The 27,249-nt window shown below is 38.2% G+C and overlaps 2 protein-coding genes and 1 non-coding gene across 4 annotated transcripts in view; 1 reads left to right on the top strand and 2 right to left on the bottom strand.

The window, feature by feature from the left end:
* Positions 1–27,249, bottom strand: part of NDUFAF3 (NADH:ubiquinone oxidoreductase complex assembly factor 3) — a 339,096-nt gene that overhangs the window by 174,892 nt on the left and 136,955 nt on the right. The window lies entirely within an intron of this gene.
* Positions 1–27,249, bottom strand: part of IHO1 (interactor of HORMAD1 1) — a 34,081-nt gene that overhangs the window by 3,833 nt on the left and 2,999 nt on the right. For both annotated transcript variants that reach the window (XM_060633640.3, XM_060633641.3), the window contains 6 exons: positions 26,795–26,865; positions 23,959–24,029; positions 20,215–20,389; positions 18,252–18,415; positions 5,734–5,782; positions 5,456–5,543 (listed from right to left, as the gene is read on the bottom strand). In XM_060633640.3, coding sequence (XP_060489623.1) covers positions 5,456–5,543; positions 5,734–5,782; positions 18,252–18,415; positions 20,215–20,389; positions 23,959–24,014 — 532 coding nt within the window. In that variant the 5' untranslated portion in view covers positions 24,015–24,029; positions 26,795–26,865. The remainder of the gene's footprint in view (positions 1–5,455; positions 5,544–5,733; positions 5,783–18,251; positions 18,416–20,214; positions 20,390–23,958; positions 24,030–26,794; positions 26,866–27,249) is intronic.
* Positions 15,628–15,731, top strand: LOC132679924 (U6 spliceosomal RNA). Its single transcript, XR_009610410.1, has one exon. It is a non-coding gene; the product is annotated as a U6 spliceosomal RNA (small nuclear RNA).

Here is a 27,249-nt window from a genome sequence, read left to right as displayed (position 1 = left end):
GAAAACTTCCCTCACTCTGATAGGTGCTTTTTTAGTTCCCCATGTTTTAATTATTCTGTCTTTTGTCTTCTCTTATCAGCCAAAGGCAGGAATTTACCACATGGTATCTCATAAAGTTTAAGTGATTTACTTAAGAGTTTCTCTTTAAAATAAAACATAATTACCTTCTTAAAAGGAGTCTTACATTTCAGATTTTTAAAAAATGCTTATTTATTTTTGAGAGAGAGAGCACGTATGAGCAGGGGAAGGGCAGAGACAGAGAGAGAGGATCCAAAGCGGGCTCTGCACTGACAGCAGAGAGCCTGATGCAGGGCTCAAACCCACAAACCATGAGATCATAACTTGAGCCAAAGTTGGACACTTAACCAACTGAGCCACCCAGGCATGTGTTCACTTCCTCTCTCTCTCAAAAATAAACATTTAAAAAAAATTTTTAAAAAGCATATCAAGGGAAAACATGAGGCTCAAGAAATGTCCATTAAAGGATAGTGTGTGTGGGGGGTACCCAGATAACATAAAGAATCAAGAAGAAGAATAGCATCAAACATCTCAATAACAAAACTAAAACTAGAAGACAATGGAGCCATGCCTTAGAGATTTTAACGGCAAAGAATTTCTCACTTAGGATTCTAGACCCATGTGGAGATAGAAGACATTTTCAAACATGCAATGTATAAAAAAAGTTATCTCCCATATACTTTCTCAGAAAGCTACTAGAAGATGTGTATCACCAAATACAAATGTAAGCCAAAGTCCAGGAAACAAAGGGATCCAAGACTGGGGATGAAAAAATAATTTGATCCTCAAAATGATGGTGAAGAGAAGCCCTAAGACTGGGACCTCAGGAGTAATCTGCCCAGTCTAGAGCTGGAAGACTGAGCTCCAGCCAGGATGTCTCTAATGAGAAAATGAAACAATTCCTGATGTGTTTGAACACATTAATTGGAGATTTACAGTTTTATCTGAAACTTATTATCAGATACTGTGCTAGGAACATGGAAACAGTCTTGAACAAAACTACCTACTCCATACATGAATTCTGCAATTTTGAAAAGGAAAAAATGACAATAAACAAATAAACATGAACATAAATAAGTGAAAAACTGTAATAAATGCTATGATGGAGATTATAATAAAAATAAGAGGGGGGCATCTACTTCAGATAAGATCATCAGAGATGGGGATATTTAAGGTGAAACCAGAAGGATTAAATGGAGCTAGTCCTGCAAAGATTAGGGGAAGGTTGTTCAGACAGAGAAAACAGCAAGTACAAAGTTCTGAGGCAAGAAAGAGCCTGTTATGACAGAAATAGACAAGCCAGTGTAGTCTTGCAAAGTAACAGTAAGAAATGGTAAATTTTATGTGTACTTTACCACAAGAAAAAAAGTAAGAATTTTTTAGAAAGCAAATGTTCTACTATTTCTCAATACAAAGTTAAATTCCGTATGTCAACCAATTAGAAAAAGGCTGTTTACTTATGTTTCAAGTACTGGATTCCTGTTCCTAAACTCAATCAGTCAAATATTCTTTCAGACATCCTTGCAGATATTTGTAGTAGGAAGCAAATGTAATTATCCTATCCTAGATAAATTCCTAAATAGCAATGTTTCCTAGCAACAGTAAACATCACCAACCACAAAAGCAGAGAACGAGGAAGGCCAGCAAAGTGTTCAATTCTAGATTCAGTACTCAGAAAGCATCTATCTGTGGTCCCGTTCTTTCCTTGTCCCCTAAGAAACCTATGTTTGGGATCCTCTCTTTCACAGGATTTTTTGTATTGAGCTCATTACTTCCAAAGTCTATATATGTATATATATTTTTTCTTTTACAAAGTTAATTTGGGGCGCCTGGGTTGCTCAGTCAGTTAAACATCCAACTCTTGATTTCAGCTCAGGTCATGATCTCAGGGTTCGTGAATTTGAGCCCTGCATCGGGTTCTGTGTGGACAGTGTGGAGCCTACTTGGGATTTTCTCTCTCCCTCTCTCTTTGTTCCTCCCCTACTCCCTCGCTCTCTCAAAATAAATAAACTTTAAAAAAAATTGCTTTTTTTTTTTTAAAGTTTATTTAAGGGGCACCTGGGTGGCACTTGACTATTTATTTATTTTTAAAGCACCTGACTCTCAGTTTTGGCTTAGGTCATGATCTCATAGTTTGTGGGATCAAGTTCCACGTTGGGCTCCCTGCTGACAGCATGGAGCCTGCTTGGAATTCTCTCTCTCCCTCTCTCTCTCTGTCCCCCCCCCCCCCCCCGCCCACTTGCTCACACACACACTCTCTCTCAAAATAAACATTAAAAAAATTTGTTTAGGAAAATAACTTAGTGGTCCCTGAGTGGCTCAGTTGGTTAAGCATCCGACTTCAACTTAGGTCACGATCTCATGGTTCCTGAGTTTGAACCCGCATCAGGCTCTCCACTATCATCAAAGAGCCCGTTTTGGATCCTCTGTCCCCCTCTCTCTCTCTGCCCCTCCCTTGCTCATACTCTCTCTCTCTCTCTCTCTCTCTAAAAGTAAACATTAAAAAAAAAACCTCAAACCTGTAACAGTATAAAAAGGCATACAATGAAAAATGACCCATTCTCTTCCATGCAGACCTCGGTTCCACTTCCTAGATTTTAACATTATGAGCACTTTCTGGGATTTTGCATGGATACATTGATACATGTGTATATCCATATATAGATTACAGATTGTGTTTGTGTGTGTATATGTGTGTGTATGAGTGGTTCTTTAGAAGGGGACTCATTTCATTTCTGCTTTGGCTGTAAACATCAGATATTTTTAGCTTTTTATAACAATGCCATTTAAAATCCAGTTCCATATTCTGGACAGTAACTGTTTTCTTAGAAAATGACTTTTTTATTCATTTCTATTTTAGTGTTCTGACAAGGGCTCTACTGACATCAGATGAGATTCTGATGCTTTTGCAGTGATGGCCAGTAGTTTTCCTTTTACACACCCTGTAGTTTTGCTTTCCCTGCTGTGCCAGTGAAAGCCTGATGAAAAGTCTGGGAGCCTCCATCTATAAGAAGAGATTCCTCAGTCTCTCATTTTTAGGGGGGATACCCTTCCCAATTTTCACTGACTGGTCACACTCCTCCACAAGATGTGTCCTGGAGTAAACTATGTACACACGAGCAGTACCTTACTGCTATTATTTAACAATGAATAGATATTTCCATTTCAACATAGTTCACAAAGATAGACCTCATTCTTCTTAATGATTATATGTGCTTTGCTTAAGAAGACACTGCTGCACTCCAAAATTATAAAAATGTTGCCCATGCTTTCTTATAGTTTTTTTTTTTTTTTTTTAATTTGAGAGAGAAAGAACGTGCATGTGCTTGAGGTGGGGAGAAGGGCAGAGGGAGAGAGAACCGTAAGCAGGCTCCATGCTCAGCAGAGGCTGACACAGGTGTCTATCCCACAGCCCTGGGATCATGACCTGAGCCGAAAACAAGAGTTGGACACTCAACCAACTGAGCCACCCAGGAGCTCCTCTTATAGCTCTTTTTATGACTTAATAATTACACTTAATATATTGATTCATATGGAATTTATTTTTATGTATAGTTATCTATTTTCCAAAAGAGACATTTTCTGATTTTCAGTACAGCCCCTCATTTTTATTTTCCTAATGATCGTATTTTTCAATAGAACCGATACCTATTAGATTGTACTGCTCTCTACTAAGGCTAACTAAACCTAAACTAAAGTAGGATGTGAATGGCCTTGGGAATTCATTCTGTTACTCTCGTTCTTGGTCCTCAGCTAAAGAACAAGAGGAGTTAGATTAGATGCCTTTGAGTGATCCTTCTGGTTGAACAGGCAGACTGTGACTAGGGAAAGATTTCATGACCTCATTCTGTGAAGGCGCCAATTACATAATAGCACAAGAGAGTACTTTCACACAACATCTTTTCTCTTTCCCTTTCCCTTACAAGCCACAGTCAGTGCATACTGAGGGCTGCAGAATGTATTGACTGGCAAATTCAGGGCTTCAGATCAGCTGGACTGGGCCAGACCAGATGATGATAGAGGATTTGTCTGGTTCCTCTTTCAATGACTAACTTCCTGATCCTCATCACTACCTACCAAGAAAGGGAATGACTCTGGACAGACTACTTGTGCTCATTTTCAAGAATGATCTGGCTCTCTAATTAATATGATGCTACACTGTCTGTTACTGTTTTCCCTATCAATGTGGCTCCTTCTCCTAAATCTTACCCTCTAAAAAGGAACCATCAGGGGTGAAGGATTGGGACCCCTATGCCTACTATAAGCCAGACCCAGTTCTAGTCCTCACTCTGCCTTGACCTTGTATTAGGACTTAAGCACTTCCATTTCCCGTACTGGACTAAGAATGTCACATTTTTGCTGCAACCCTCCTTTTGCATTTCACCTAGTTTTAAATGTAGAAAGTGAGAAGAGTACTCTCCCTGGACACTTCCAAATGAGTTATTCTATCATGTTACACAAAGGAAGCATTCCTGATTTGCTTCTGCTCTTTGTCTTGTTACTTCTTGTGAGGATAATAGTCCCAGGCTTCCAGAACTGATTTCCAAACAGATGCACAGTTGCCCTGTGTGGGGAATACCCAGGTTGGAAGCCAGCAGACAGTACAGTGCTTTTTTTGCAGACAGATGGAGATTAATTTCTAAGCCATACAAAGGCATTAATTTTTGTAAATCATGAGCAATCCATCCCAAAGCATTTAAATAAGTTGACTTCAATTTGTTTAAAATAAAAAATAAACACACAGAGAAATGCAAACAAGTGCAGATGCAGTCATCATCTTGCCATTTAGCTGAGAAGCTGTTGGTTCTACAGAGGTGTCCACCTAAGGAGAGCTGTGTTATGGCTCTCTTCTGTTTAGTAAGAGACAGGGCCATGGTTTTATGTAAACATAAATCACTACTTGGCAGAGCATGGGACTTTACAAACCATTAACTATAACTGAAATGAAGAAAGATGCTGTGATTCACTACGGAATAGCTCTCACTGAAACCAAGACAGAAAGAAGAAGAGGCGGTGACTGGAGTATTTCTAACTCCAAAGTGAGCAGAGTCTTTATTTCTAAGTCCTAAGGGAACAATGTCTTTACAGACAGCATAACCAGCAATTCATTTGGGACTCAGGGATGCTGCTGATCCACTTCAGGCAGTGGGATGAGAAATCTGGCAGAGCTAGCCTACCCGGAGGCAGTGGGGTTACTGGGTGGAGGATTAGTGGTTCACAGAGGGCATCTAAGGACCAGGAACATCCCCATACATAGGGGTTCCTACTATCCAGTTCAGTGTGCTCCACATCTCTTCAAGACTAACCTTATGTACCCATCCTCTCATCTGAAATACTGTGAAACCTCACCACTGGCAGAAACTTGGCTAGGGTCAGAAAGTTCAGTTCTCTGCTCACTAGTGCCCTCTGCTGATAACCTCAAACACGAGATACTCACATGTCTTGGCCACAGTCTCCAAACAATCTAAAATAGATTGACTTCTTGAACTGAGATGTTCCTCAGACTTTTCCACAGATGCCTGCAACTAAGAAACCCGAAATTAATAAAAAATTCAGACTGTTGCCTTATTTTACTAACTTGGAGTATTGTCATTTAATGATTAAAAAAAGAGTTAAAATCTTGCTATTCTATTTGAATTAAGGTCAGTGCAATGTAATTATTAAACTTCTTAAAATGTAAAATGTTCTAATTTCTTGACATGTAGCTATACTTACCTTGTGAATGCTTTCTCTGATATGGGAAATGAAGTTGTATAGAGTCTCACTAGAATGAGCAAGAAAAAAAAGAAAATGAATCTTTGTGAAGTACTGAAAATGTACCAGAATTCAATTCCATGAACATGGCAGGCTGTAAAACAGTGCTTAGTTAGAGCTGGGAGACTCAACCCTGAAAAACTTTAGTGTCCAGCTACAAAAAAATTAGAACATAGACTTTTCATGACCATTGCCAAAGCAAACCACTTTTTTCTTTTTAAAATCTACTCTAGGGGCACCTGGGTTGCTCATTTGGTTAAGCATCTGAATCCTGATATGGGATCAGGTCATGATCTCTCGGTTGTGAGACTGAGTCCCACATCAAGTCCCACATCAAGCCTGGTGCCAGGCTCCGAGCTGATCATGGAGCCTACTTGGGATTCTCTCTCTCCCTCTCTCTCTGCCCCTCCCCCCTCATTCTCTCTCTCTCTCTCAATAAATAAATGAACATTTAAACCCGCCAGATACCAAAAAAAGAAGAAGAAGAAAATAAAATTTACTCTATATGTATCTTTAAAAAGGTTAAATATTAGGGGCACCTAGGTGGCTCAGTAGGTTAAGCATCCAACTCTTGGTTTCTAGCTCAGGTCATGATCTCAGTTTCGTGGATTCAAGACCCACATTGGGTTCTGTGCTCTACCCCTCCCCTACTCACACTGTCTCTGTCTCCCTCAAAATACATAAAACTTAAAAAAAAATTTTTTTTTGCTAATTTTTTTTTTAGCAACTCAAGTAATTACTACAGTAAAACAGGCCAGCTTTTATTTTTATAGCAACAATGGCTTCAGAAGATAGTGATTTCTTTCTGGTAGTACAAAATTCCTGGATATATCTTAGTCTAAAGACTATTATTTTGACTGTAAGAATGGGTAGAGACAATTCTGGGAACAATATTAATTTCTAATGAAAAAGAAACTATTACAATTATTCCTCAAATGAATATCCCACTTTTGAAAAGATTCATACATGGATTATCATTAAAAATTTTACAGATTTTGTTTCTCTAATCTACACAATATAAACGCAAACATCAATTTTTAAATCCAAATAGAACTACTATTCGTACCAAGTCTTTTGGATACTCAACCTACTGAGTCAGCCAGGTGCCCCTAATATTTTCCTTTTAAAGTCAGTCTAATTGTTCTATAAAATTTTCATTTTATTTTATTTACTTATCTTTTTTTTTTTTTCTGAGAGAGAGAGAGAGAGAGAGAGAGAGCATGAAAGCAGGGGAGAGGGGCAGAGACAGAGTGAAAGAGAATCCTAAGCAGGCTCCATGCCCAGCACAAAGTCCGACACAGGGCTCCTTGCCACAATGCTAGGATCATGACCTGAGCAGAAATCAAGAGTTGGACGCTTAACCAACTGAGTCACCCAGGCCCCCTCACCCCCTGCATCAAATCTCTTAAAAGCAACATATAAAGTGATATGGCAATAGGAGCAATGCTTTAGAAATTTTGAAGAAAAATAATGAACCAATCTAGAATTCTAATTTGCAATCAAGTGTGAGGGGAAAGTAAAGAATTTCAGATATGCAAGGTCTCAAAAAATTACTTAGGTGCCATGCACCTGTTGTCAGGAAGTTTCTGGAATATATGCTCCACCAAATCCAAGGAGTAAACTAAGAAAGAAAAGGATCCAAGTAACAGAGAATCCAACATTGGAGAGAAGAGGTAGGAATGCCTAAGACAATGGTGAAGGGAAGATTCAGAATGACAGCTGCACTGCAGAGCAAGTTCAGATAAGAATTAGGAAGAATGGCTCTGAGAAGAAAATGACACTGAAAGAATTTCTGATGTGTTTGAATATAAAACAAAGAGCTTTTTAAATTTAATTTTATTTTTTATTAAAAAATTTTTTTTAATGTTTATTTATTTTTGAGAGAGAGAGAGAGACAGAGACAGAGCATGAGTGGGAAAGGGCAGAGAAAGAGGAGACACAGAATCTGAAGCAGGCTCCACACAGCCCGACATGGGGCTCGAACTCACGGACCATGAGATCATGACCTGAGACAAAGTTGGACACTTAACCAACTGAGCCACCCAGGCACCCCAAACAAGGAGCTTTTTAACTAAAAGTTCTGTGTAGAATTTGGGGAAAGACAGATTCCTACATAGAAAACTCAGCAAAAAAGAAAACAAGACAATTTTTAACATTAGGAAAATATAATCATAATATATATAATTTTTCTAGGCTATCCAGATAAGGATTTAAAGATTGAGAAGTGATTTAACTGAGGGGCACCCGGGTGGCTCAGTTGGTTAGGCATCCAACTTCAGCTCAGGTCATGATCTCACGGTCTATGAGTTAGAGCCCCGCATCGGGCTCTGTGCTGACAGCTCAGAGCCTAGAGCCTGTTTCTGATTCTGTGTCTCCCTCTTTCTCTGCCCCTCCCCTGCTCACACTCTGTCTCTCTCTGTCTCAAAAATAAATAAACATTAACAAAATTTTTTTTAAAAAAGAAAAGTAATTTAACTGAAAATGTCCATACAACTATATCGGGATGATGGAAGAGGAGAAGTTTATGATGGAGGAGGCAGAGAAGCAACTTTTTATTCCAGGGTAGCAAGTCATTCTCTGAAGCTGAAAAATCAATAAATGATAATATAAGTTATCTAACATATGCCATAAAATATATGGAGGTTAAGTACTGTCATAGCTAAAAAGGTTGCAATTTGGTTGCAAAAAGGAAAAGGGAATTAGAAGTGGAGAAAGAGGGGTGCCTGGGTGGCTCACATCTGACTCTTGATTTGGGCTCAGGTCATGATCTCATAAGTTCGTGGGTTTGAGCCCCATGTTGGGCTCTGCACTCTCAGTGGGGAGCCTGATTGGGATTTTCTCTCTCCCTTTCTCTCTACCTCTCCCCTGCTCCCTGCTCTTTCTCTCTCTCTCAAAACAAATAAATAAACTTAAAAAAAAAAAGAAATGGATAAAGATAGGCCTGGTGTTTTTCATTATAATCCTAATTATATTTTTAAAAAACTATGTACATGTAATAACTTGATTGAAAAAATACATAAAATTTTAAAGATGTCTAAAGTCTAATAATGCTACCAAAATGCTGCCCATGAAAGCCTCTATTAAATATAATATGTAACGACCTCACTCCTTATTAGTACAATTGGAAACCAGTGTTCCCAACATGAAACTATACTATACAAATTAAATACTGTTTGTATATAATTTTATATTGAAATGTTTTATATATATCTGATAGCTCCCATTACCTTAACTGTTTTTTAATCCTTGATTACACCTTGTCTGAATTGAAATGTCAAGTTCTGATTTATCCAAAGTCCTTAAAAGATGCTTAGTAAACAGAGTAAAAACATTGAGTGCTTGATAATTGAAACTTTCATTAAAAGCTACTGTTCATTTGGAAGCAATTATTATTCTTTACCAAAATAAAATAAAAAATAATGCTCAAAAATAGAGATTTCCCATCTGCCCCAATATTATATATAAGTTCATGGAAGTCAACTGTGACCTAATCTTCTCTCTAGAAAAAGTCAATTGGGAAATTCTGTTCATCTGAGCTAAAATGCACACGCACGCACACACACACAACCTATTTTTAAGAATGGAAGGAAGTTCTTTACTGCCCTATGTTGAATTATTTTGCTTTGAAAATCCACTCATTTATTCAACAACTATTTATTGAGCCCTCTTTTATGACAGGTCTTTGGTTATAAGTTTTAGTGATGTGGAGTGAAACTCAACTCCCTACCTTCAAGGAGCTTACCTAGCTAATGTTTTTAATGCAGTTTCAAAATCCATTCAAATTGAATGATCTTTATTTAAAAAAATGATCGAAGCTTATTGAATCAAATATGCTTATTGAGATGTTCAATAACAATGTATTTAAGTAAATTATAGTACATGCAGAGCTGACAGCAACCTCGCATGAAGACATAGCTGTATCAATTGCTTACAGTCAGCATTTGTTCTGAATGGTGAGTGTTCAAGTTGTATTTTTTAAATGTTTATTATTTTTAAGAGAAAGACCTTGAAGGGGGAGGGGCAGAGACAGAGGGGGACAGAGGATCCAAACTGGGCTCTGCGGTGACAGCAGTGAGCCCGATGGGGACTCAAACCCATAAACTGCATGGGGGACTCGAACTCACGAACTGAGAGATTATGACCTGAGCAAAGTCAGACACTCAACTGACTGAGCCATACTGACTGAATAATACTATATTCTTACAATAAAGTAAGCTAAAGAAAAGAAAATGTTAAGAAAATCGTAAGAAAAAATATTTACAATACTGTAATATAAAAATTTGCATATAAGCAGATCTGCACAGTTCACACCTGTGTTGTCCAAAGGTCAACTGTATTTGTCCTTCTGTGTCTGACTTATTTAACATAACATCCTTCAGGTTCATCCATATTGTCACAAGTGACAGAACTTCTTTCTTTTTTAAGGCTGAAGACTATTCCATTATATGTATATACCACTTTTTCTTTATCTGTTCATTCACTGATTGACATTTAGTTTACTCCCATCTCTTGCATATTGTAAATAATGCTGCAATGAATATGGCAGTGCAGATATCTCTTTGAGATACTGGTATAATTCCTTTGGACATATACTTAGAAATGGGGTTGCACCAATTTACATTCCCACCATCAATATATAAGGATTCCCTTTCTCCACCATCAATATATAAGGATTCCCTTTTCTCCACATCCTTGCCAACACTTATAAACAAACAAACAAACAAACAAACAAATATTTTATAATATTCATCCTGATTGATGTAAGATGATATTTCATTGTGGTTTTGATTTGCAATTCCCTGGTGACTAGTGATGTTGAGCACCTTTTCATACACCTGTTGGCCATTGTATGTCTTCTTTACATATGTGTATATTCAGTTCCTTTGCCCATCTTTTAACTGGGCTATTTGTTTTTACACTATTGAACTGTAGGAGTTCCTTATATATTTATTAACAGTTTATCAGATATATGGTTTACAAATATTTTCTACCATTCCATAGGCCGCCTTTTCATTTTGCTGATTATTTCCTTTGCTGCATAGAAATGTTTTAGTTTGATGTAATCCCACTTGTCTATTTTGGGTTTTGATGATTGTGCTTCTGGTATCATATTCAACAAATCATTCAGAAAGCTAATGTCAAGAAGCTTTGTACCTATGTTTTTCTTCTAGGATTTCTACAACTTCAAGTCTTATGTTTAAGTCTTTAATCCATTTTGAGTTGATTTTTATGCATGGTATAGGATAAAAGTCCTTTTTCATTCTTTTGCATATGGATCCAGTTTTTCCAACACCATTTGTTGAAAAGATTAATATTTCCCCATCATGTATTCTTGGCACTCTCTCATGCTGTATTAAATATTTAAAACATAACCTTTGAAAGGTCTATATGATAGAATACAGTGAAATCATTAGAAATGATTTTGTAGATGAAACAGAAACATAATCGTTAAAGATTACTGAATTTAAAAAGCAGATTGAAAAACAGTCCGTAGGAAATGATACCATTTTTTATTTTTTTAAATACATAAAAATAGAGCAGAGTTATATAAAACGTTGTTAATGGTGGTTCACAGAGTAAGCTGATTCAAAAATCACGCTTGAGAATCTGACAGATGGCAAGATCTCTGCCCAAAATTCCCACTCAGCTTAGATGTGCTCCTTTGGATAGAGTCTTTCCTGACTCTCCCAGTCAGAGGTGGGAGCCAATCCTCATGCCTTCAGAGCATTTGGATGCAGGCTCTACTACACCATTTACAACTTTGTATTTAGAGTAGGAAGTCCAGAGTCTTCATTTTAGGCTGGTTTGTATCTGACTCTATTTTCTGTTTAAGTAGTTCCTCAGGTTAGGGATCCTGGGGAGAAGAGCCTCTTTTTTCCTCTAGAGGTTGAAGTGCCAGGGACTTGCTTTCATAGCCTAGGTTCTTTTCTCACATATAACTTGCAAACAAGGAGTCAGGAGAAAAAGACCGTGAGTTCTCTCTCTAGTGGCTGTGGCTCCAGTAGAAGGAAGATAGAGCTCCAGGGTAATGGTAAAAGTGTACAGGATGACATTGGCTACTACACTGGACAGGAGTGGGCAGCAGAATCTGTACTGGCACAGCAGCTCATCTTTTCATTCTCTTAACAGTGATTGTTGTAGAGCAAGCATTTTAAATTTTGCTTAAAAACAAACAAACAGAGGGGCACCTGGGTGGCTCAGTGAGTTGAGCATCTGACTTCAGCTCAGGTCATGATCTCACGGTTTGTGAGTTCAAGCCCTGCATAGGGTTCTGTGCTGACAGCTCAGAGCCTGGAGCCTGCTTCGGATTCTGTGTCTCCCTTTCTCTCTGCCCTTCCCCCACTCCTGCTCTCTCTGTCTCTCTGTCTCTCTCTCTCTCTCTGCCTCTCAAATAAATGTTAAAAAATTAAAACAACAACAACAACAAACAAACAGAGGCGCTTGGGTGGCTCAGTCAGTTGAGTGTCCGACTCTTGATTTCTGCTCAGATCATGGTCTCGTGGTTCATGGGATCAAGTGTCGCATCAGGCTCCACACTGACAGTGTGAAGCCTACTTGGGATTCTCTCTCTCCCTTTCTCTCTCTGCCCCTCCCCTGCTCACACACACATACTCTCTCAAAGTAAAATAAATAAACATTTAAAAAACAAACAAACAAAACCCCAGGAAACTCAAAGCCAGAACTTTCATACTTTGAATTCAGGTTTCCTTCCCCAATCCACCTGCTACCATTTACTTTTCATAGTCCTCAAAAGCCACATGAACTGTGTTTAGGGCTTTTAGGTGCATTCAGTGGGAGAGATGGGATGGAGTATGCTTACTTTGTCATACCCAGAACCACAACCCATTCAAATATTCTCTTAAAAAATTCCTTTTCCATTGAAATGAACTTATTTCTATTGCTTACAAACAATAACTCTGGTCTAATTGTATAATTTATCCAACAAATGCCTGTTTTCCTAACCAGACTAAGAACTTCAAAGACAAGTTTGTAGTACTGGGCCCAGCACAGTGTTTATTTAATGAATGAATGAATGAATCTCACTATGGTAATCAACAATTATTGAAAGAACATGGTTATTTTTATAATCTATTTGTCATTCTTAGGTGATTCATTAGTTATGAGACTAATCTGTTTTCTCAAATATTACAGGCAAAAAACAATAATCCGGGTAATGGCCATCCACTGGTGTACCCAGAGTCCTCCTTTAATGGGGAACTGATTCTTTATGCATCCAAAAAGTGGTTCTGGTGAGGATTTCCAGTCACACCTCCCTCCTTTCACCCCTATGACCTAAGCAAGCCTACCAGAAGCCTCCACTAGGATTTTTCAAACTCAAACTATGGAAAAAGAATCCCATTCTTTGTGTTGGTAGGAAGCTGGTCTTTAACAGGAAAGAACAAAGAATAGATGGACAGAGAAGCACAGAAAAGAGATTCTGATTTGATTTCATTTCCTGTCCTTCCCAGATTGGTTAAAAGAGTTAATATATCCTCTGTTTTGTCAAAGGTAGTTTGAGGTGAGTTTTTATTTGTCACCAAAAGAGTCGTAACAAACGCAATCTGAAAGCTTAGGCTTCTTTTGAGCTTTCTTACCCTCATAAGCCCTTTCTATAAGTTTGGGAAAATATGTATTTTCAAAACACAATATGTAAATCCATGTCATATAAATTTGTAGCATCTCTTATGTTTGAATCCTGCACCATGTCTTATCACTTTCCTGTTTCCATATTTACAGCGGTATGCTTTCTTTCTCTCATTTAAAAATTTCTCAATCCTTTTCACCAGTTTTTTTAAGTAGGCTCCACACCCAACATAGGGTTTGAACTCATGACCTTGAGATCAAGAGTTGCATGTTCTACTGACTAAGTCAGCCAGGTACCCCATTCTCACCACATTTCTGACAAGCACTTATTGACAAAAAAAAATCTAAAATCTAGAATCTTGGGTTTTATTTTTGCCAGAATTTATTAAAATTATGATTTTTGTTGCCTACATAATAGTTAATATCTTAAGCTTGACTTTTTTCATGGAGATTCTTCAGAGTCCTCATAATTTGTTCTCTCTGTATAAATGTTATATATATTTTTGCTATCTTGTAAATAATTGTTAAAAGAAACTCATTTCACTACAAAAAAAAAAAGGAAATGATATAGGGAGAGAGAGCGAGAGCAAGGAAGGAAGAAAATATCGAAATAAACTTCACATTTCAAAAAACCTTTTTTAGCTGCAGAAATCTTTTTTTTAAAGTAATCTCTGTTGGGGAACCTGGGTGTCTCAGTTGGTTACGTGTCTGACTTCAGCTCAGGTCATGATCTCACGGTTCGTGGGTTTGAGCCCCATGTCAGGCTCTGTGCTGACAGCTCAGTACCTGGAGCCTGCTTCAGATTCTGTGTCTCCCTCTCTCTCTGCCCCTCCCCAGCCTGGATTCTGTCTCTCTCTCTCTCTCTCTCTCTCTCTCTCTCTCTCTCTCTTTCCAAAAATAAATAAACATTTAAAAAAGTAATAAATAAAAAAAAATCTCTGGGCCCAACATGGGGCTCAAACTCACAACCCCAGGATGAAGGGTCACATGCTCTACCAAATGAGTTGGCCAGCCTGCCCCTGCTGCAGAAATCTTAATCAAATAAGATATAATCCCATGCCCACAGGGAAAAAAATTAACACTGATCTATTTGAAGAAGAAAGTGAGTATAGCTTCTCATCTGCAGTACCCTACCATAGCCAAAAGGGGCCTCTGAGAAACTGGTAGGGTCCTAGAGCCTGAATTCCTAGGGGAAAGAAGTCTCTCAATGTCTGGAAAATGTTTATTTACCAATAGAATCAAACACTCCAAATAGAGCATTTTGCTTTTCTCACTAAAGGAAGATAGGTATTCAAGAGAAAGGATACTTAGTCTAAGAAGTCTTTAAGAGGGGCTCCTGGGTGGCTTGGTCTGTTAAGCATCTGACTTTGGCTTAGGTCATGATCTCAGGGTTCATGGGTTTGAGCCCTGCGTTGGGCTCTGTGCTGACAGCTCAGAGCCTAGAGTCTGCTTCAGATTCTGTCTCCCTCTCTCTGCCCCTCCCCCACTCATGCTATCTCTCAAAAAAAAAAATGTTTAAAAATTAAAAACAAAAGAACTTTTAAAGAAATTCTGGCTCTTTCAACATAAAAATACTAGTGGTGACACTAAGTGATACATCTTCACTGTCACAGGAATAATAAAGTATATCTGTGCTTGAAAGTTATGATTTCATGATATGTAAAGATGTTGCCCTGATAACTTAGTACCCAAAAATGAACAAGTTAATATCCTCAGTGACTTCAACTTATTTATTTACAAATTAATATAGCAGCCCTAATTTATCTCATGTATTTGCTAAGGTAAATGAGTAAATATAAAACTAACAAATAAGGGGTGCCTGAGTAGCTCAGTCGGTTAAGCATCTGACTTCAGCTCAGGTCATGATCTCACAGTTTGTGGGTTTGAGCTCTGCATGGGACTCTGCACTGACAGCTCAGAGCCTGCAGCCTGCTTCAGATTCTGTGTCTCCCTCTCTTTCTTCCCCTCCCCTGCTCCTGCTCTGTCTCTCTCTCTCTCTCAAAAATAAATAAACATTAAAAAAAAAAAAAACTTAACAAGTTAAGACTGTATGTAAAATTTAGGGTCTATCTTAAAAAATACCAACATGTTGCGGCACCTGGCTGGCTCAGTTGGTGGAGCATGTGACTCAATCTCAGGGTTGTGGGTTAGAGCCCCATGTTGGGTATAGAGATTACTTAAAAATAAAATCTTTTTAAAAAATACCAACATTTCAAAGTGAGAAAATCAGCCTGAATAGCCTGCATCAGCTTTTTAAAGAATTCATGTGCTGTGCTCACTTCAGCAGTACATATACTAAAATTGAAATGATACAGAGATTAGCATGGTCCCTGAACAAGGATGACAGGCAAATTCGTGAAGCATTCCATATTAAAAAAAAAAAAAAAGAAAGAAAGAAAGAAAGAAAGAAAGAAAAAGGAAAAAAAATTCATGTGCTACATTCTTGACCCTGAAGCAACTTTTTTTTTTAATTTAATTTATTTTTTAAATTTATATCCAAGTTAGCTAGTTAGCATATAGTGCAAAAATGATTTCAGGAGTAGATTCCTTAATGGCCCTTACCCATTTAGGCCATCCCCCCTCCCACAACCCCTCCAGTAACCCTCTGTTTGTTCTCCATATTCAAGAGTCTCTTATGCTTTGTCCCCCTCCCTGTTTTTGTATTATTTTTGTTTCCCTTCCCTTATGTTCATCTGTTTTGTATCTTAAAGTCCTCATATTAGTGAAGTCATATATTTATCTTTCTCTGACTAATTTCACTTAGCATAATACCCTCCAGTTCTATTCACATAGTTGTAAATGGCAAGATTTCTTCTTTTTGATTGCCAAGTAATACTCTATTGTGTGTGTGTGTGTGTGTGTGTGTGTGTGTGTGTGTACATCTTCTTTATCCATTCATCCATCGATGGATATTTGGGCTCTTTCCATATTTTGGCTATTGTCGATAGTGCTGCTATAAACATGGGGGTGCATGTGTCCCTTCGAAACAGCACACCTGTATCCCTTGGATAAATACCTAGTAGTGCAATTGCTGGGTCATAGAGTAGTTCTAGTTTTATTTTTTTGAGGAACCTCCATACTGTTTTCCAGAGTAGCTGCACCAGTTTGCATTCTCATCAGCAGTGCAAAAGAGATTCTCCTTCTCCACATCCTTGCCAGCATCTGTTGTTGCCTGAGTTGTTAGTGTTAGCCATTCTGACAGGTGTGAGGTGGTATCTCATTGTGGTTTTGATTTGTATTTCCCTGATGATGAGTGATGTGGAGCATTTTTTCATGTGTCAGTTGGCCATCAGGATGTCTTCTTTGGAGAAGTGTCTATTCATGTCTTTTGCCCATTTCTTCACTGGATTATTTGTTTTTTGGGTGTTGAATTTGAGAAGTTCTTTATAGATTTTGGATACTAACCCTTTATCTGATACATCATTTGTAAATATCTTCTTCCATTCCGTAGGTTGCCTTTTAGTTTTGCTGATTGTTTCCTTTGCTGTGCAGAAGCTTTTTATTTTGATGAGGTCCCAGTAGTTCATTTTTGCTTTTGTTTCCCTTGCTTCCGGAGAAGTGTTAAGTAAGAAGCTGCTGCGGCCAAGGTCAAAGAGATTTTGCCTGTTTTCTCCTCAAGGATTTTGATGGCTTCCTGTCTTACATTTAGGTCTTTCATCCATTTTCAGTTTATTTTTATGTATGGTTAAGAAAGTGGTCCAGGTTCATTTTTCTGCATGTCCCTGTCCAGTTTTCCCAGCACCAGTTGTTGAAGAGACTGTTTTTATTCCATTGGATATTCTTTCCTCTTTGTCAAAGATTAGTTAGCCATATGTTTGTGGGTCCATTTCTGGGTTTTCTATTCTGTTCCATTGATCTGAGTGTCTGTTTTTGTGCCAAAAACAACTTTTTAAATTTTTTTTTTAACATTTATTTATTTTTGAGACAGAGAGAGAGAGAGAGAGCATGAACAGGGGAGGGTGAGAGAGAGAGAAGGAGACACAGAATCCGAAGCAGGCTCCAGGCTCTGAGGTGTCAGCACAGAGCTCGACGTGGGGCTTGAACCCACAGACCGTGAGATCATGACCTGAGCTGAAGTCGGACGCTTAACCGACTGAGCCACCCAGGCGCCCCCAAAAACAACTTTTTAAAAAAATATATTTTTTAATGTTTATTTATTTTTGAGAGTCAGTGAGACAGACTGCAAGTGAGGGTAGGGGCAGAGAGAGAGGGAGACACAGAATCTGAAGTAGGCTCCAGGCTCTGAGCTGTCAGCAGAACCTGACATGGGGCTTGAAGTCACAAACCACAAGATCATGATGTGAGCAGAAGTTGGATGCTGAACTGACTGAGCCACCCAGGCACCCCTTAATACATTTTGTTGTTTATTTATTTATTTTGAGAGAGAGAGAGAGAGAGAGAGAACAAGCAGAGGAGGGGCAGAGAGAAGGAAAGACAGAATCCCAAGCAGGCTCCGTGCCATCAGCCACAGAGCCCGATGCAGGACTCAAACTCACCAACAGTGAGATCATGGTCTGAGCTAAAATCAAGAGTCAGATGCTTAACTGACTACACCACCCAGGTGCCCAACCATAAAACAACTTTCATCTAATTTCCCAACTGTGATGATCTGAAAAGATAACAAATTAAAGGGCAGAATTTTAGGCAGAATAAACATCATTACTTGAATATTGTATTTCTCTAAGAATTCCTTTTCAGGGGGGCCAGAACTGTGGCAGCCATATTCAAATCTGCCATAAGTCACATTGACAACTAAGAAATAAAGAGCAATTATTAGCTGAGCTATAAAGGCAAGAGTGCTAATATGCTAAAATAGAATTACTTGACTGTTAGTATTCCATTTTGTTTCCTTCAGAAAAGATGAGCTGTCACATCCACTTGAAAGGTTTGTATACCTGTCACATTTGTCTTTTGCCCTTTTCTTTTTCTCCTCAAATTGTTCCAAGAGGCCCTTTGATTTTCCAACTGACAAAGGAAGAGGAAATAAGCCTCTATCATTTGTATTTCCTCCAAATAGCTGGGGTTTTGTCTGGTATTTTGTGAAAATACTTGGTTCACTCTGTTAAATGAAAAAAAAATCATAGCATTTCATACATGCAAATATTTATAGCATTCACTATTTTCTACATAATATAGTCACATTTAAGTGTAAACAATAACATTAAAAAACAACATGGCATGTAGTATTTCCTTTTTATTCCATATTCATCAGAAAATCATATTAAAGAAACTCTTTTTATTAATAAGGTTTATGCCTTACCAGCACAGAGATATTTAAAATATCAGCTAATTGGAGTGCCTGGCTGGCTCGGTCAGTAGAGCATGTGACTCTTACTCTCGGGGTCATGAATTCAAGCCCAATGTCAGGTGTGGAGCCTACTTTAAAAAATAAATAAAAATAAAATATCAGCTAAGATGGCTTAAAATCAGTTGCACAGGGGTGCCTGGGTGGCTCAGTCAGTTAAGCATCCAGCTCTTGATTTCGGCTCAGGTAATGATCTCACGGTTTGTCAGTTTGAGCCCCACATCAGGCTCTGTGCTGATAGTGTGGAGCCTGCTTGGGATTCTCTCTCTCCCTCCCTCCCTTTCTCTGCCTGTCTTCCGCTTGCTCTCTCTTTCTCTCTCCCTCTCACAAAATAAACTTTGAATAACTTAAAAAAAATCAGTTGCACAAATTTGAAGGCAATAACTGAATTATTTATGCTGTCTCTGAGATATGTTAAAGTTTTCACATTAATAGGTTTAACTCAATTACTGTTGAACTAAATTTAATAAATTTCACATGGACTGGACAGTAGGCATGCTGGCATATGGCAAGCCATTTCCTGCATTTGAGGCAACACTTACTCTGAAACATTCAGGGAGTACATATACTCCTTCATATCACTGGGTACCAATTTTTGTACTGAAATACTTATCTGAGAGCATACTCTACTATCTTAAAGCACTGACTTAATCTTATCCATGGAGTCTCTGTTTGATGCAGGTTAAGTCTGTATATAAAGTTAAATATAGTTTTAAACCAAAATAAATAAATATGTAAAAATATTTCTGACCCACTAAAGAAGACAGGCTGGGCTCAGAAAATTGAGGACTCACGAGACTCTATTCTTGATTCTGGCCCTTATTCATTAACCAAGTCCTCAGAATCCTCATGTCCTTCTTCAAGGAAATAATGTAGCATAGTAGACTAAAATCCACAAAGCATCTAAAGTTTCTTAGGAAAAAATGTCCATATAAAATAAAATTTATGTTACCTTATTCCTATTTTTCTAAAGCTCTTCTTTCTTACGAAATTTTCACAAACAAAAGTATGTCTTAGAAAATGTCATGCAGGGGGCACCTGGGTGGCTTACTTGGTTAAGCATCTGACTTCGGCTCAGGTCAAGATCTCATAGTTTGTGAGTTCGAGGCCCACATCGGGCTCCATGCTGACAGCTCAGAGTCTGCAGCTTGCTTCAGATTGTGTGTCTCTGTCTCTTTCAGTCCCTACCCCACCCACCCCTGTCTGTGTGTGTCTCTCTCTCTCAAAAAATAAGTAAACATTAAAAAAAATTTTTTAAAGAAAATATCATGCAATATTTGGCTCCCTCTAAGAGGGTCAAGGTACTGGCAATATTCTATATTGCTTTAGTAATAGAAGAAACTGCAAATAAATATTTTTTTCCATTTCAGACTACCAAATCTGATCCCAAGACTACCGGAGTACTGAATCACCAAACAAGCACAAATCCATTTAGAAGAGTAATCCTTAGAGATGTATAAATCTAAAAAACAATCCAACAGAATAAGTCTTTATAGCTTATCTCCATAATGACTATGAAATGCATGCAGAGAAACTGTGGAAATGAGACTCACGTCCAGAGAATTCTGTTGTGACTGTTTTGGGTGTCTCAAGTAGACACCAGAGTCCAAGGGTGCTGACAGAGTCTCTGAACTTTCTGGACAGAACTGCGATCCAAAGAGGAACTGGGAATCACTGAGACTGGAGTGATCAGTCTGATTATTATTCCAGCTAGAGGAATTAGTGGTCCTGAAATTAAGCAAGAAAAGAAAAGTATAGCAAGTAGACAAACATCCTGAACAAATGAAATCATAATTCACAACTATTCATTTCAGAATATCCTGGGCAGAGTACTAGTTTGTTCTGATCTAATCCCCTGAACACTGCCAGCACTACCCACAAAGAAACACAAAGAAATTCTGAATGTCAGACATTTTGATTATAGCAACTTAAGAACAATCCGATGGAAATTCAAACATTAAGGACTGACACTATTACTTGTGGTACAAGAGCACTGTGGGCTATGACACCATTTTGGAGATCAAAGTTCCTGAAATCTTTAGGGATTAAAAGAACATTATCTTTCAAAAAGTTGAATCCATTGGGGCGCCTGGGTGACTCAGTCAGTTAAGTATTGGATGCTTGATTTCAGCTTGGGTTATGATCTCACAGTTTGTGAGTTCAAGCCCCATGTTGGGCTCCGTGCTGACAGTGTCAGCCTGCTTGGGATATTCTCTCTCTCTCTCTCCCAAAATAAATAAATAATTAAACTTTAAATAAAGTTGAATTTGTTAATCACTAAGGGAATAAAGTAACTGATGCATTAGTCTGAAATAATAAGCTAGATTTACATATAGCCACATGGATAAGTCTCAAAAATGTAATTTTGAGCACAGAGAGTAAAAACTGAATGAACTCACATATCATTTATATAACCTTTTAAATATACATCATAGCACACCAAACAAGTATGTAACTGTGTATAGACGTGTACAGAACTCTCATTAACTCTCTTAGAGTATGCCTACAGGGAAGGAAGGGACCAGAATTAGAGGGAGAGTAGGAATCATAACAGAAAAAACACAGGACAGCTTAGTTATGGACTGAATATTTGTGTCCAAATTATTATGTTGAAGTTCTAATTCCTAAGGTGATAGTATTTGGAAATGGGGTCTTTGGGAGGTAATTAGGGTTAGACATGGTCATAAGGGCAGGCCTTCATGATGAGATTAAGGTCCTTACAATAAGAGATGCCAGAGTTTGCCCTCTCTTTAAAAAAAAAAATTTTTTTTAATGTTCATTTATTTTTGAGAGACAGAGACAGAGCACAAGCAGGGAAGAGGAAGATAGAGGAGACACAGAATATGAAGAAGGCTCCAGGCTTCAAGCTGCCAGCAGAGCCTGACATGGGGCTCGAACCCATGAACCGTGAGATCATGACCTGAGCCAAAGTTGGAGGCTTAACTGACTGAGCCACCCAGGCATCCCTCTTTTTTTTTTTTTAATTTTATGTTTTTATTTATTTTTGAGACAGAGAGAGAGAGCATGAGCAGGGGAGAGGCAGAGAGAGGGGGAGACACAGAATCTGAAGCAGGTTCCAGGCTCTGACCTGTCAGCCCAGAGACCAATGTGGGGCTCGAACTCGCAGAGTGTGAGATCATGACCTGAGCTGAAGTTGGACGCTTAACCGACTGAGCTACCCAGGCACCCCCCTTTTTTTTTTTTAAGTTTATATATTTATGCTTTGAGAGAGAGAAAGAGAGAGAGCAGGGGAAGAGCAGAGAGAATCCCAATCCCACTGACAGTGCAGAGCCCAATGCAGGGTGGAACCCACAAACTGTGAGATCATGACCTGAGCCGAAACCAAGAGTTGAATGCTTGACTAACTGAGCCACTCAGACACCTCTCTCTTTCTCCTTCATGTAAGAACACAGAGAGAAGACAGTTGTCTGGAAACCAGGAAGGGAGCCCTCATAAGAAATTATCTGCCTGGCATACGGTTCTAGGACTTCCAATCTCCAGAACTGAGGAAATAAATTTCTATTGTTGAAACCATCCAGTTTAGGGTACTTTGTTATGGCAGTCCATCAGACTAATAGGCCTCATCCAGATTGAAGAATATGATCAACTCAGATTTTTGCACAGGAGGATCCATTAAAAATTGTTTTTGAAACAAGGTGGTATTCCCTTTCACACCTTTAGTGTCTTATTCTTGCTTGCTCTAAGTACTTCCAGCTGTGGACTTCCAACTTGCTTCCCACAGATATATACATTTAAACCTCACATATGGGGGTACCTGGGTGGCTCAGTCAATTGAATGGCCAACTCATGATCTTGGCTCAGATCATAATCCCACAGTTTGTAGGATCATGCCCCGAGTCCGGTTCTGTGCTGGCAGCCCAGAGCCTGCTTGGGATTCTCTCTCTCCCTCTCTCTCTCTCTCTGTCCCTACCCTGCTTGTGCACATTTGCATGCGCTCTCTCTCCTTATCAAAGTAAATAAATAAACATTAAAAAAAAAGAAACATCTCAATAACAACTTGGGTTACTTAATGCTGTTGTGTAACCTAAAAAAACATGCTTTTCATTAAAATGCACAAACACAAATCATTCCTTTTAATAAAGCTAAATTAAAGTAATTACATAGCATATAAGTACATAATCCAAGCCAACATATATTAATGCAAGACAAAAAGAAACTCTAATAATTCAGCACAGGAAAGAGCAATTATTTTCACTCATAGAACCATTTTCTAAGATTAGCTAAGGTAATGGGCTGCACACATATATTATAATATGGGTTGCATAATCGTTGCTCAAAATAGCTTAAATAGCTCTCTGTGACTCCCCTCTTAGGTTAAAGAGAATAATTAGCTGTGCTGGATAAAAAAAAAACTGTGAGCTTCCAGAAACCACGTAGGATTTACATCTTAAAGCTAGGATCTGGAATTTAACAAAGATTTTCTCTGTATCAACTGAAAGCATTTTTTTTTCTTTTTGAGAAATAAAAAGCACAATGCTCTAGGTTTTTGCTGAATTAATAACTGTCTTCAGGAAGGTATTAGGAAGAAAAGAAACTAATAATAAAAGCATACCAAAAGCAATTAAAAATCCCTTAAATATATACTAATTCTGGGGCACATCCACCAAGTTAGCAATGGCAAGTCCACTGCATGGCTGATGGACACCAATATAAGTACCTCAGTGGACTAGTAGAAAGGGCAGTATTTCAGTGAGCCTTGTCAACAGCTGGAGTAGCTCTTAACTCCACAGTACCTACAAATGGTACCACACAAATGAATACGTATCTAAACATTGTCTTGATTTGATCCTTGCTGTTTCAATAGAAATCACTCCAACTGAGGTGAGTTTCTAGATTGTTAGGCCATTTCTAATTCTCACAGGCCTCATACTCCAGAGGCCTAGTTCTGGACACAGAGCCACTGCTCAATTAACACAAATAGCTAAGCTGACATTGCTTTTATCATCAGAACATAGGCGGAGGGGCGCCTAGGTGGCTCAGTCGGTTAAGCATCCGACTCTGGATCTCAGCTCAGGTCTTGATCTCCGGGTCGTGAGTTCAAGCCCTGCATTGGGCTCCATGATGGGTGTGAAGCCTACTTTTAAAAAAAGAAAAGAAAAGAAAATAGGCAAAAGGAAAAAGACAAATATGGGAGAGTGTAGTAGTGAAGGGAAAAGAAGGGGAAAAAGCTGTATGAAGTCACCCTATTACTAATAAACTAATAGGAAAGGTAGCCTTTTTCAATGAAATCAATACAACTATAAGACCTTCATTAAGTATCAGAGTATATAACTTACCCAGAACCTGAGGGAATACTGAGCATCTCTTTGATATTCCAGACGTTAAAATTCATTTCTTATGGTTAGCCCTATTAAAAAGAGAGGAATATTAATTTAAAAGGTTAAGTATAACTTTCCCCCCAAAGATGACTTTACTGGTGACTGTTATATATGGATGAGGACATTTCAGCAACTATATTCCCATTCAATTGGTGGTGAAAATTCCCATTACCTATGTGTCAGAAACAGGTATTTGGGGGGCACCTGGCTGGGTCAGTCAGTGAAATGTGTGACTCTTGATCTCAGGGTTGTGAGTTTGACCCCCCACACTGAGTGTAGAGATTACTTAAAAATAAAATCTTTAGGGGGTGCCTGGTTGGCTCAGTCGATTAAGCATCTGACTTTGGATCAGGTCATGATCTCATGGTTCATGGTTTCGGGCCCCGAGTCAGGCTTTGTGCTGACAGCTCAGAGTCTGGAGCCTGCTTCAGATCTGTCTCTCCCTCTCTCTCTCTGCCCCTCCCCCACTCACACTCTGTCTCTATCAAAAATGAATAAACTTTATGGGGTGCCTGGATGGCTCAACTGGTTAAGCATCCAACTTCAGCTCAGGTCATGATCTCACAGTCTGTGGGTTCAAGCCCCACGTCAGGCTCTGTGCTGACAGCTCAGAGCCTGGAGCCTGCTTCAGATTCTGTGTTTCCTTCTCTCTCTGCCCCTTCCCTGCTCGCGCACTCTCTCAATCAAAAATAAACATTAAAAAAATTTTTTTAATGAATAAACGTTAAAACATTAAAAAATCTTTAGGGGCACCTGGGTGGCTCAGTTGGTTAAGCATCCAACTCCTGATTTCAGCTCAGGTCATGATCTCAGCTTGTGGGATTCAGCCCTGCATCAGGCTCTGCACTGACAGCAAGTAACCTGCTTGGGATTCTCTCTCTCCCCCTTTCCCTGCCTTTTTTTCTCTCTCTCAAAATAAATAAACCTAAAAAAAAAAAAAAAAAAGCAGAGTTGGGATAACTGAATAGCTACATGAAAAAAGATTAAGATTGGATCTAGTCCTTTCACCATACACTACAAAATATCCAAATGGATCAGAGATAATATAAAAATGAAATCATAAAAGAACCAGAGGGAAAGCTGATGCAACTTCAGCTCAGGTCATGATCTCACAGTCTGTGGGTTCAAGCCCCACGTCAGGCTCTGTGCTGACAATTCAGAGCCTAGAGCCTGCTTCAGATTCTGTGTCTCCCTCTTTCTCTGCCCCTCCCCTGTGTGCTTGCGCACTCTCTCTCTCTCTCTCTCAAAAATAAATAAACATTAAAAAATTTTTGTTAATCATAGAGACTGTTTTCTTTTGTATAAAGGTGGTAAAATGCAAGTATAATAATGTACTCTGTTACTGAGGCTGGAAGGAAAGAGGCACTTTCAAGCACTTCTGCTGGGAAGGCCTCTGTGGAGGAGAATTTGGCACTATCTAGAACATTTACAAATGTATTTACTGTTTAATCCAGCAATCCTACTTCTAAGGATTGGGATCTATGCCAATAATACTTTGACAGAAATAGAAAATTATATATACACATGTCTCTTCAATACAATACCATTTATAATAGCAAGACCATAAACAACTCAATACCCATCAGTTGGTGAATAGTTGAACAAACTATGGTATATTCATACAATGGAGTTTTAAGGAACTGTTAAAAGGAATATATACTCTTGTGTATATAAGATATACTTCAATATACTCTGGGAGTGACCTCCCAGAATATTGCTAAGCACAAAGAAAAAAAAAGGTAAGGTGAAGAATAGTGTATGTGGTATGCAATATTTCATCCAAAAATGTCAAGGGAACATGAATATAAATAAATATACACACATAGCAATGTGCTTATTTTTTTTTAAGTAAGGAGAGAAGAAAAGCAAGGAGGAAGAGAGAGAGAAGAAAAATAGATAAACTGAAAACCAACAAAAACGTTTACCTTGGAGGGCAGAGATAGGGTGGAGAGACTAGAAATGAAAACTAGACTTCTCCAACTGTAGCAGTTTTTACAGTTTCAACTTTAGAATAATGTAAATACTATAATATAAGTACATATAATCACATAGTCACAAAACGAAATTAAATAAAAAATGGGAAAAACCAAGCAATTCCTACAAAGGAGCAAAATGGAACATACAAGTTGGTTATTGAGCCCCACAAGGAGGGTCTATTTCCAGTGCCTCTAAATATGATACTTTGATACCACATCTCTAGTGAAGTGTAGCCTAAAGACAAAATGAACAGTAAAGGAATCTGTGTGTTTTCAGCAATCATAGTTAGTAAAAAATATATATATACATATATATATGTATAATATACATGTATATAGACATACATGTAATATACATACATATATACATGTAGCATCTATCAGAATACAGCAAATCAATAATATATTAATGTAGTCATTGGGAATAAAAATTTTCAGTGTATGAGAAAAGAGATAGAAATACAAAATAAGGTTAGGCAAAAATCCTACAATCCTAGGTCTGAAATAAATAGAAAATTATTAGTAATTCTTGATGTACAATCTTAGCACCCAGCTTTTGGTCTTGAAATACCATTCACCACTAAAAGGAACCAGTTTTGGGGCAGAAAATGTACAATTTGAGTCTGGGATATCTAGTCCCAGAGAACAAGGAAGCTATCAAAGACTACCAGGGCCAAAGATTACTGGAGAGCTAGCTTAAAGGGCTTCCTCTGTTAAATTTATAGTTTTTAAACCCTTCGTCAGTCACTTTGGAAGATACGCAACCACCTTATTATTTTGAAAGCTGGTAGGGTACACAAAAGAATCATTTCTCTTACCTTTCTAGAAAGACGCACTTCAAAGTAACCAACATATAGATGTGAGAATGTTCTTTATAGAAGTATTTCAGCTAATAAACACAGAATGAATGGTACAATTAGATTATTACCATTTTGGAGGTGCAATGAAAATAATGGATCTAGACAATGATCATAAATGGCTGTTTAAACCATGAGGTGAAAGGTAATAGGAAACTTTATAATGAATAGATCAGGCTGAAAACACCTAAACCCTTCAGTTGATCTTTTATTCACAAAGACAGAAACCAGCCCTAGTATGAGCCTCTTGATGAGGTTCAACAAGAGGTGCCAAGCATTACCAAAGAAGTATACTTGCCAAAAATATTGATCCCTAATCTAATTAACCTTCTAGATGTAAGGACCAGTATACAGAAAATACAGTGGTTAAATAGAACCAGTGGAATGGAATCAGCAAAATCCAGAGGGGTTAATCC

The sequence above is a fragment of the Panthera onca genome, chromosome A2 (assembly GCF_046562875.1).
Source record: "Panthera onca isolate mPanOnc1 chromosome A2, mPanOnc1 haplotype 2, whole genome shotgun sequence".
In the NCBI taxonomy this organism is placed as follows: domain Eukaryota; kingdom Metazoa; phylum Chordata; class Mammalia; order Carnivora; family Felidae; genus Panthera; species Panthera onca.
Note: the sequence above shows the minus strand (reverse complement) of the source record. Positions and strands in the feature narration are given on the sequence as shown.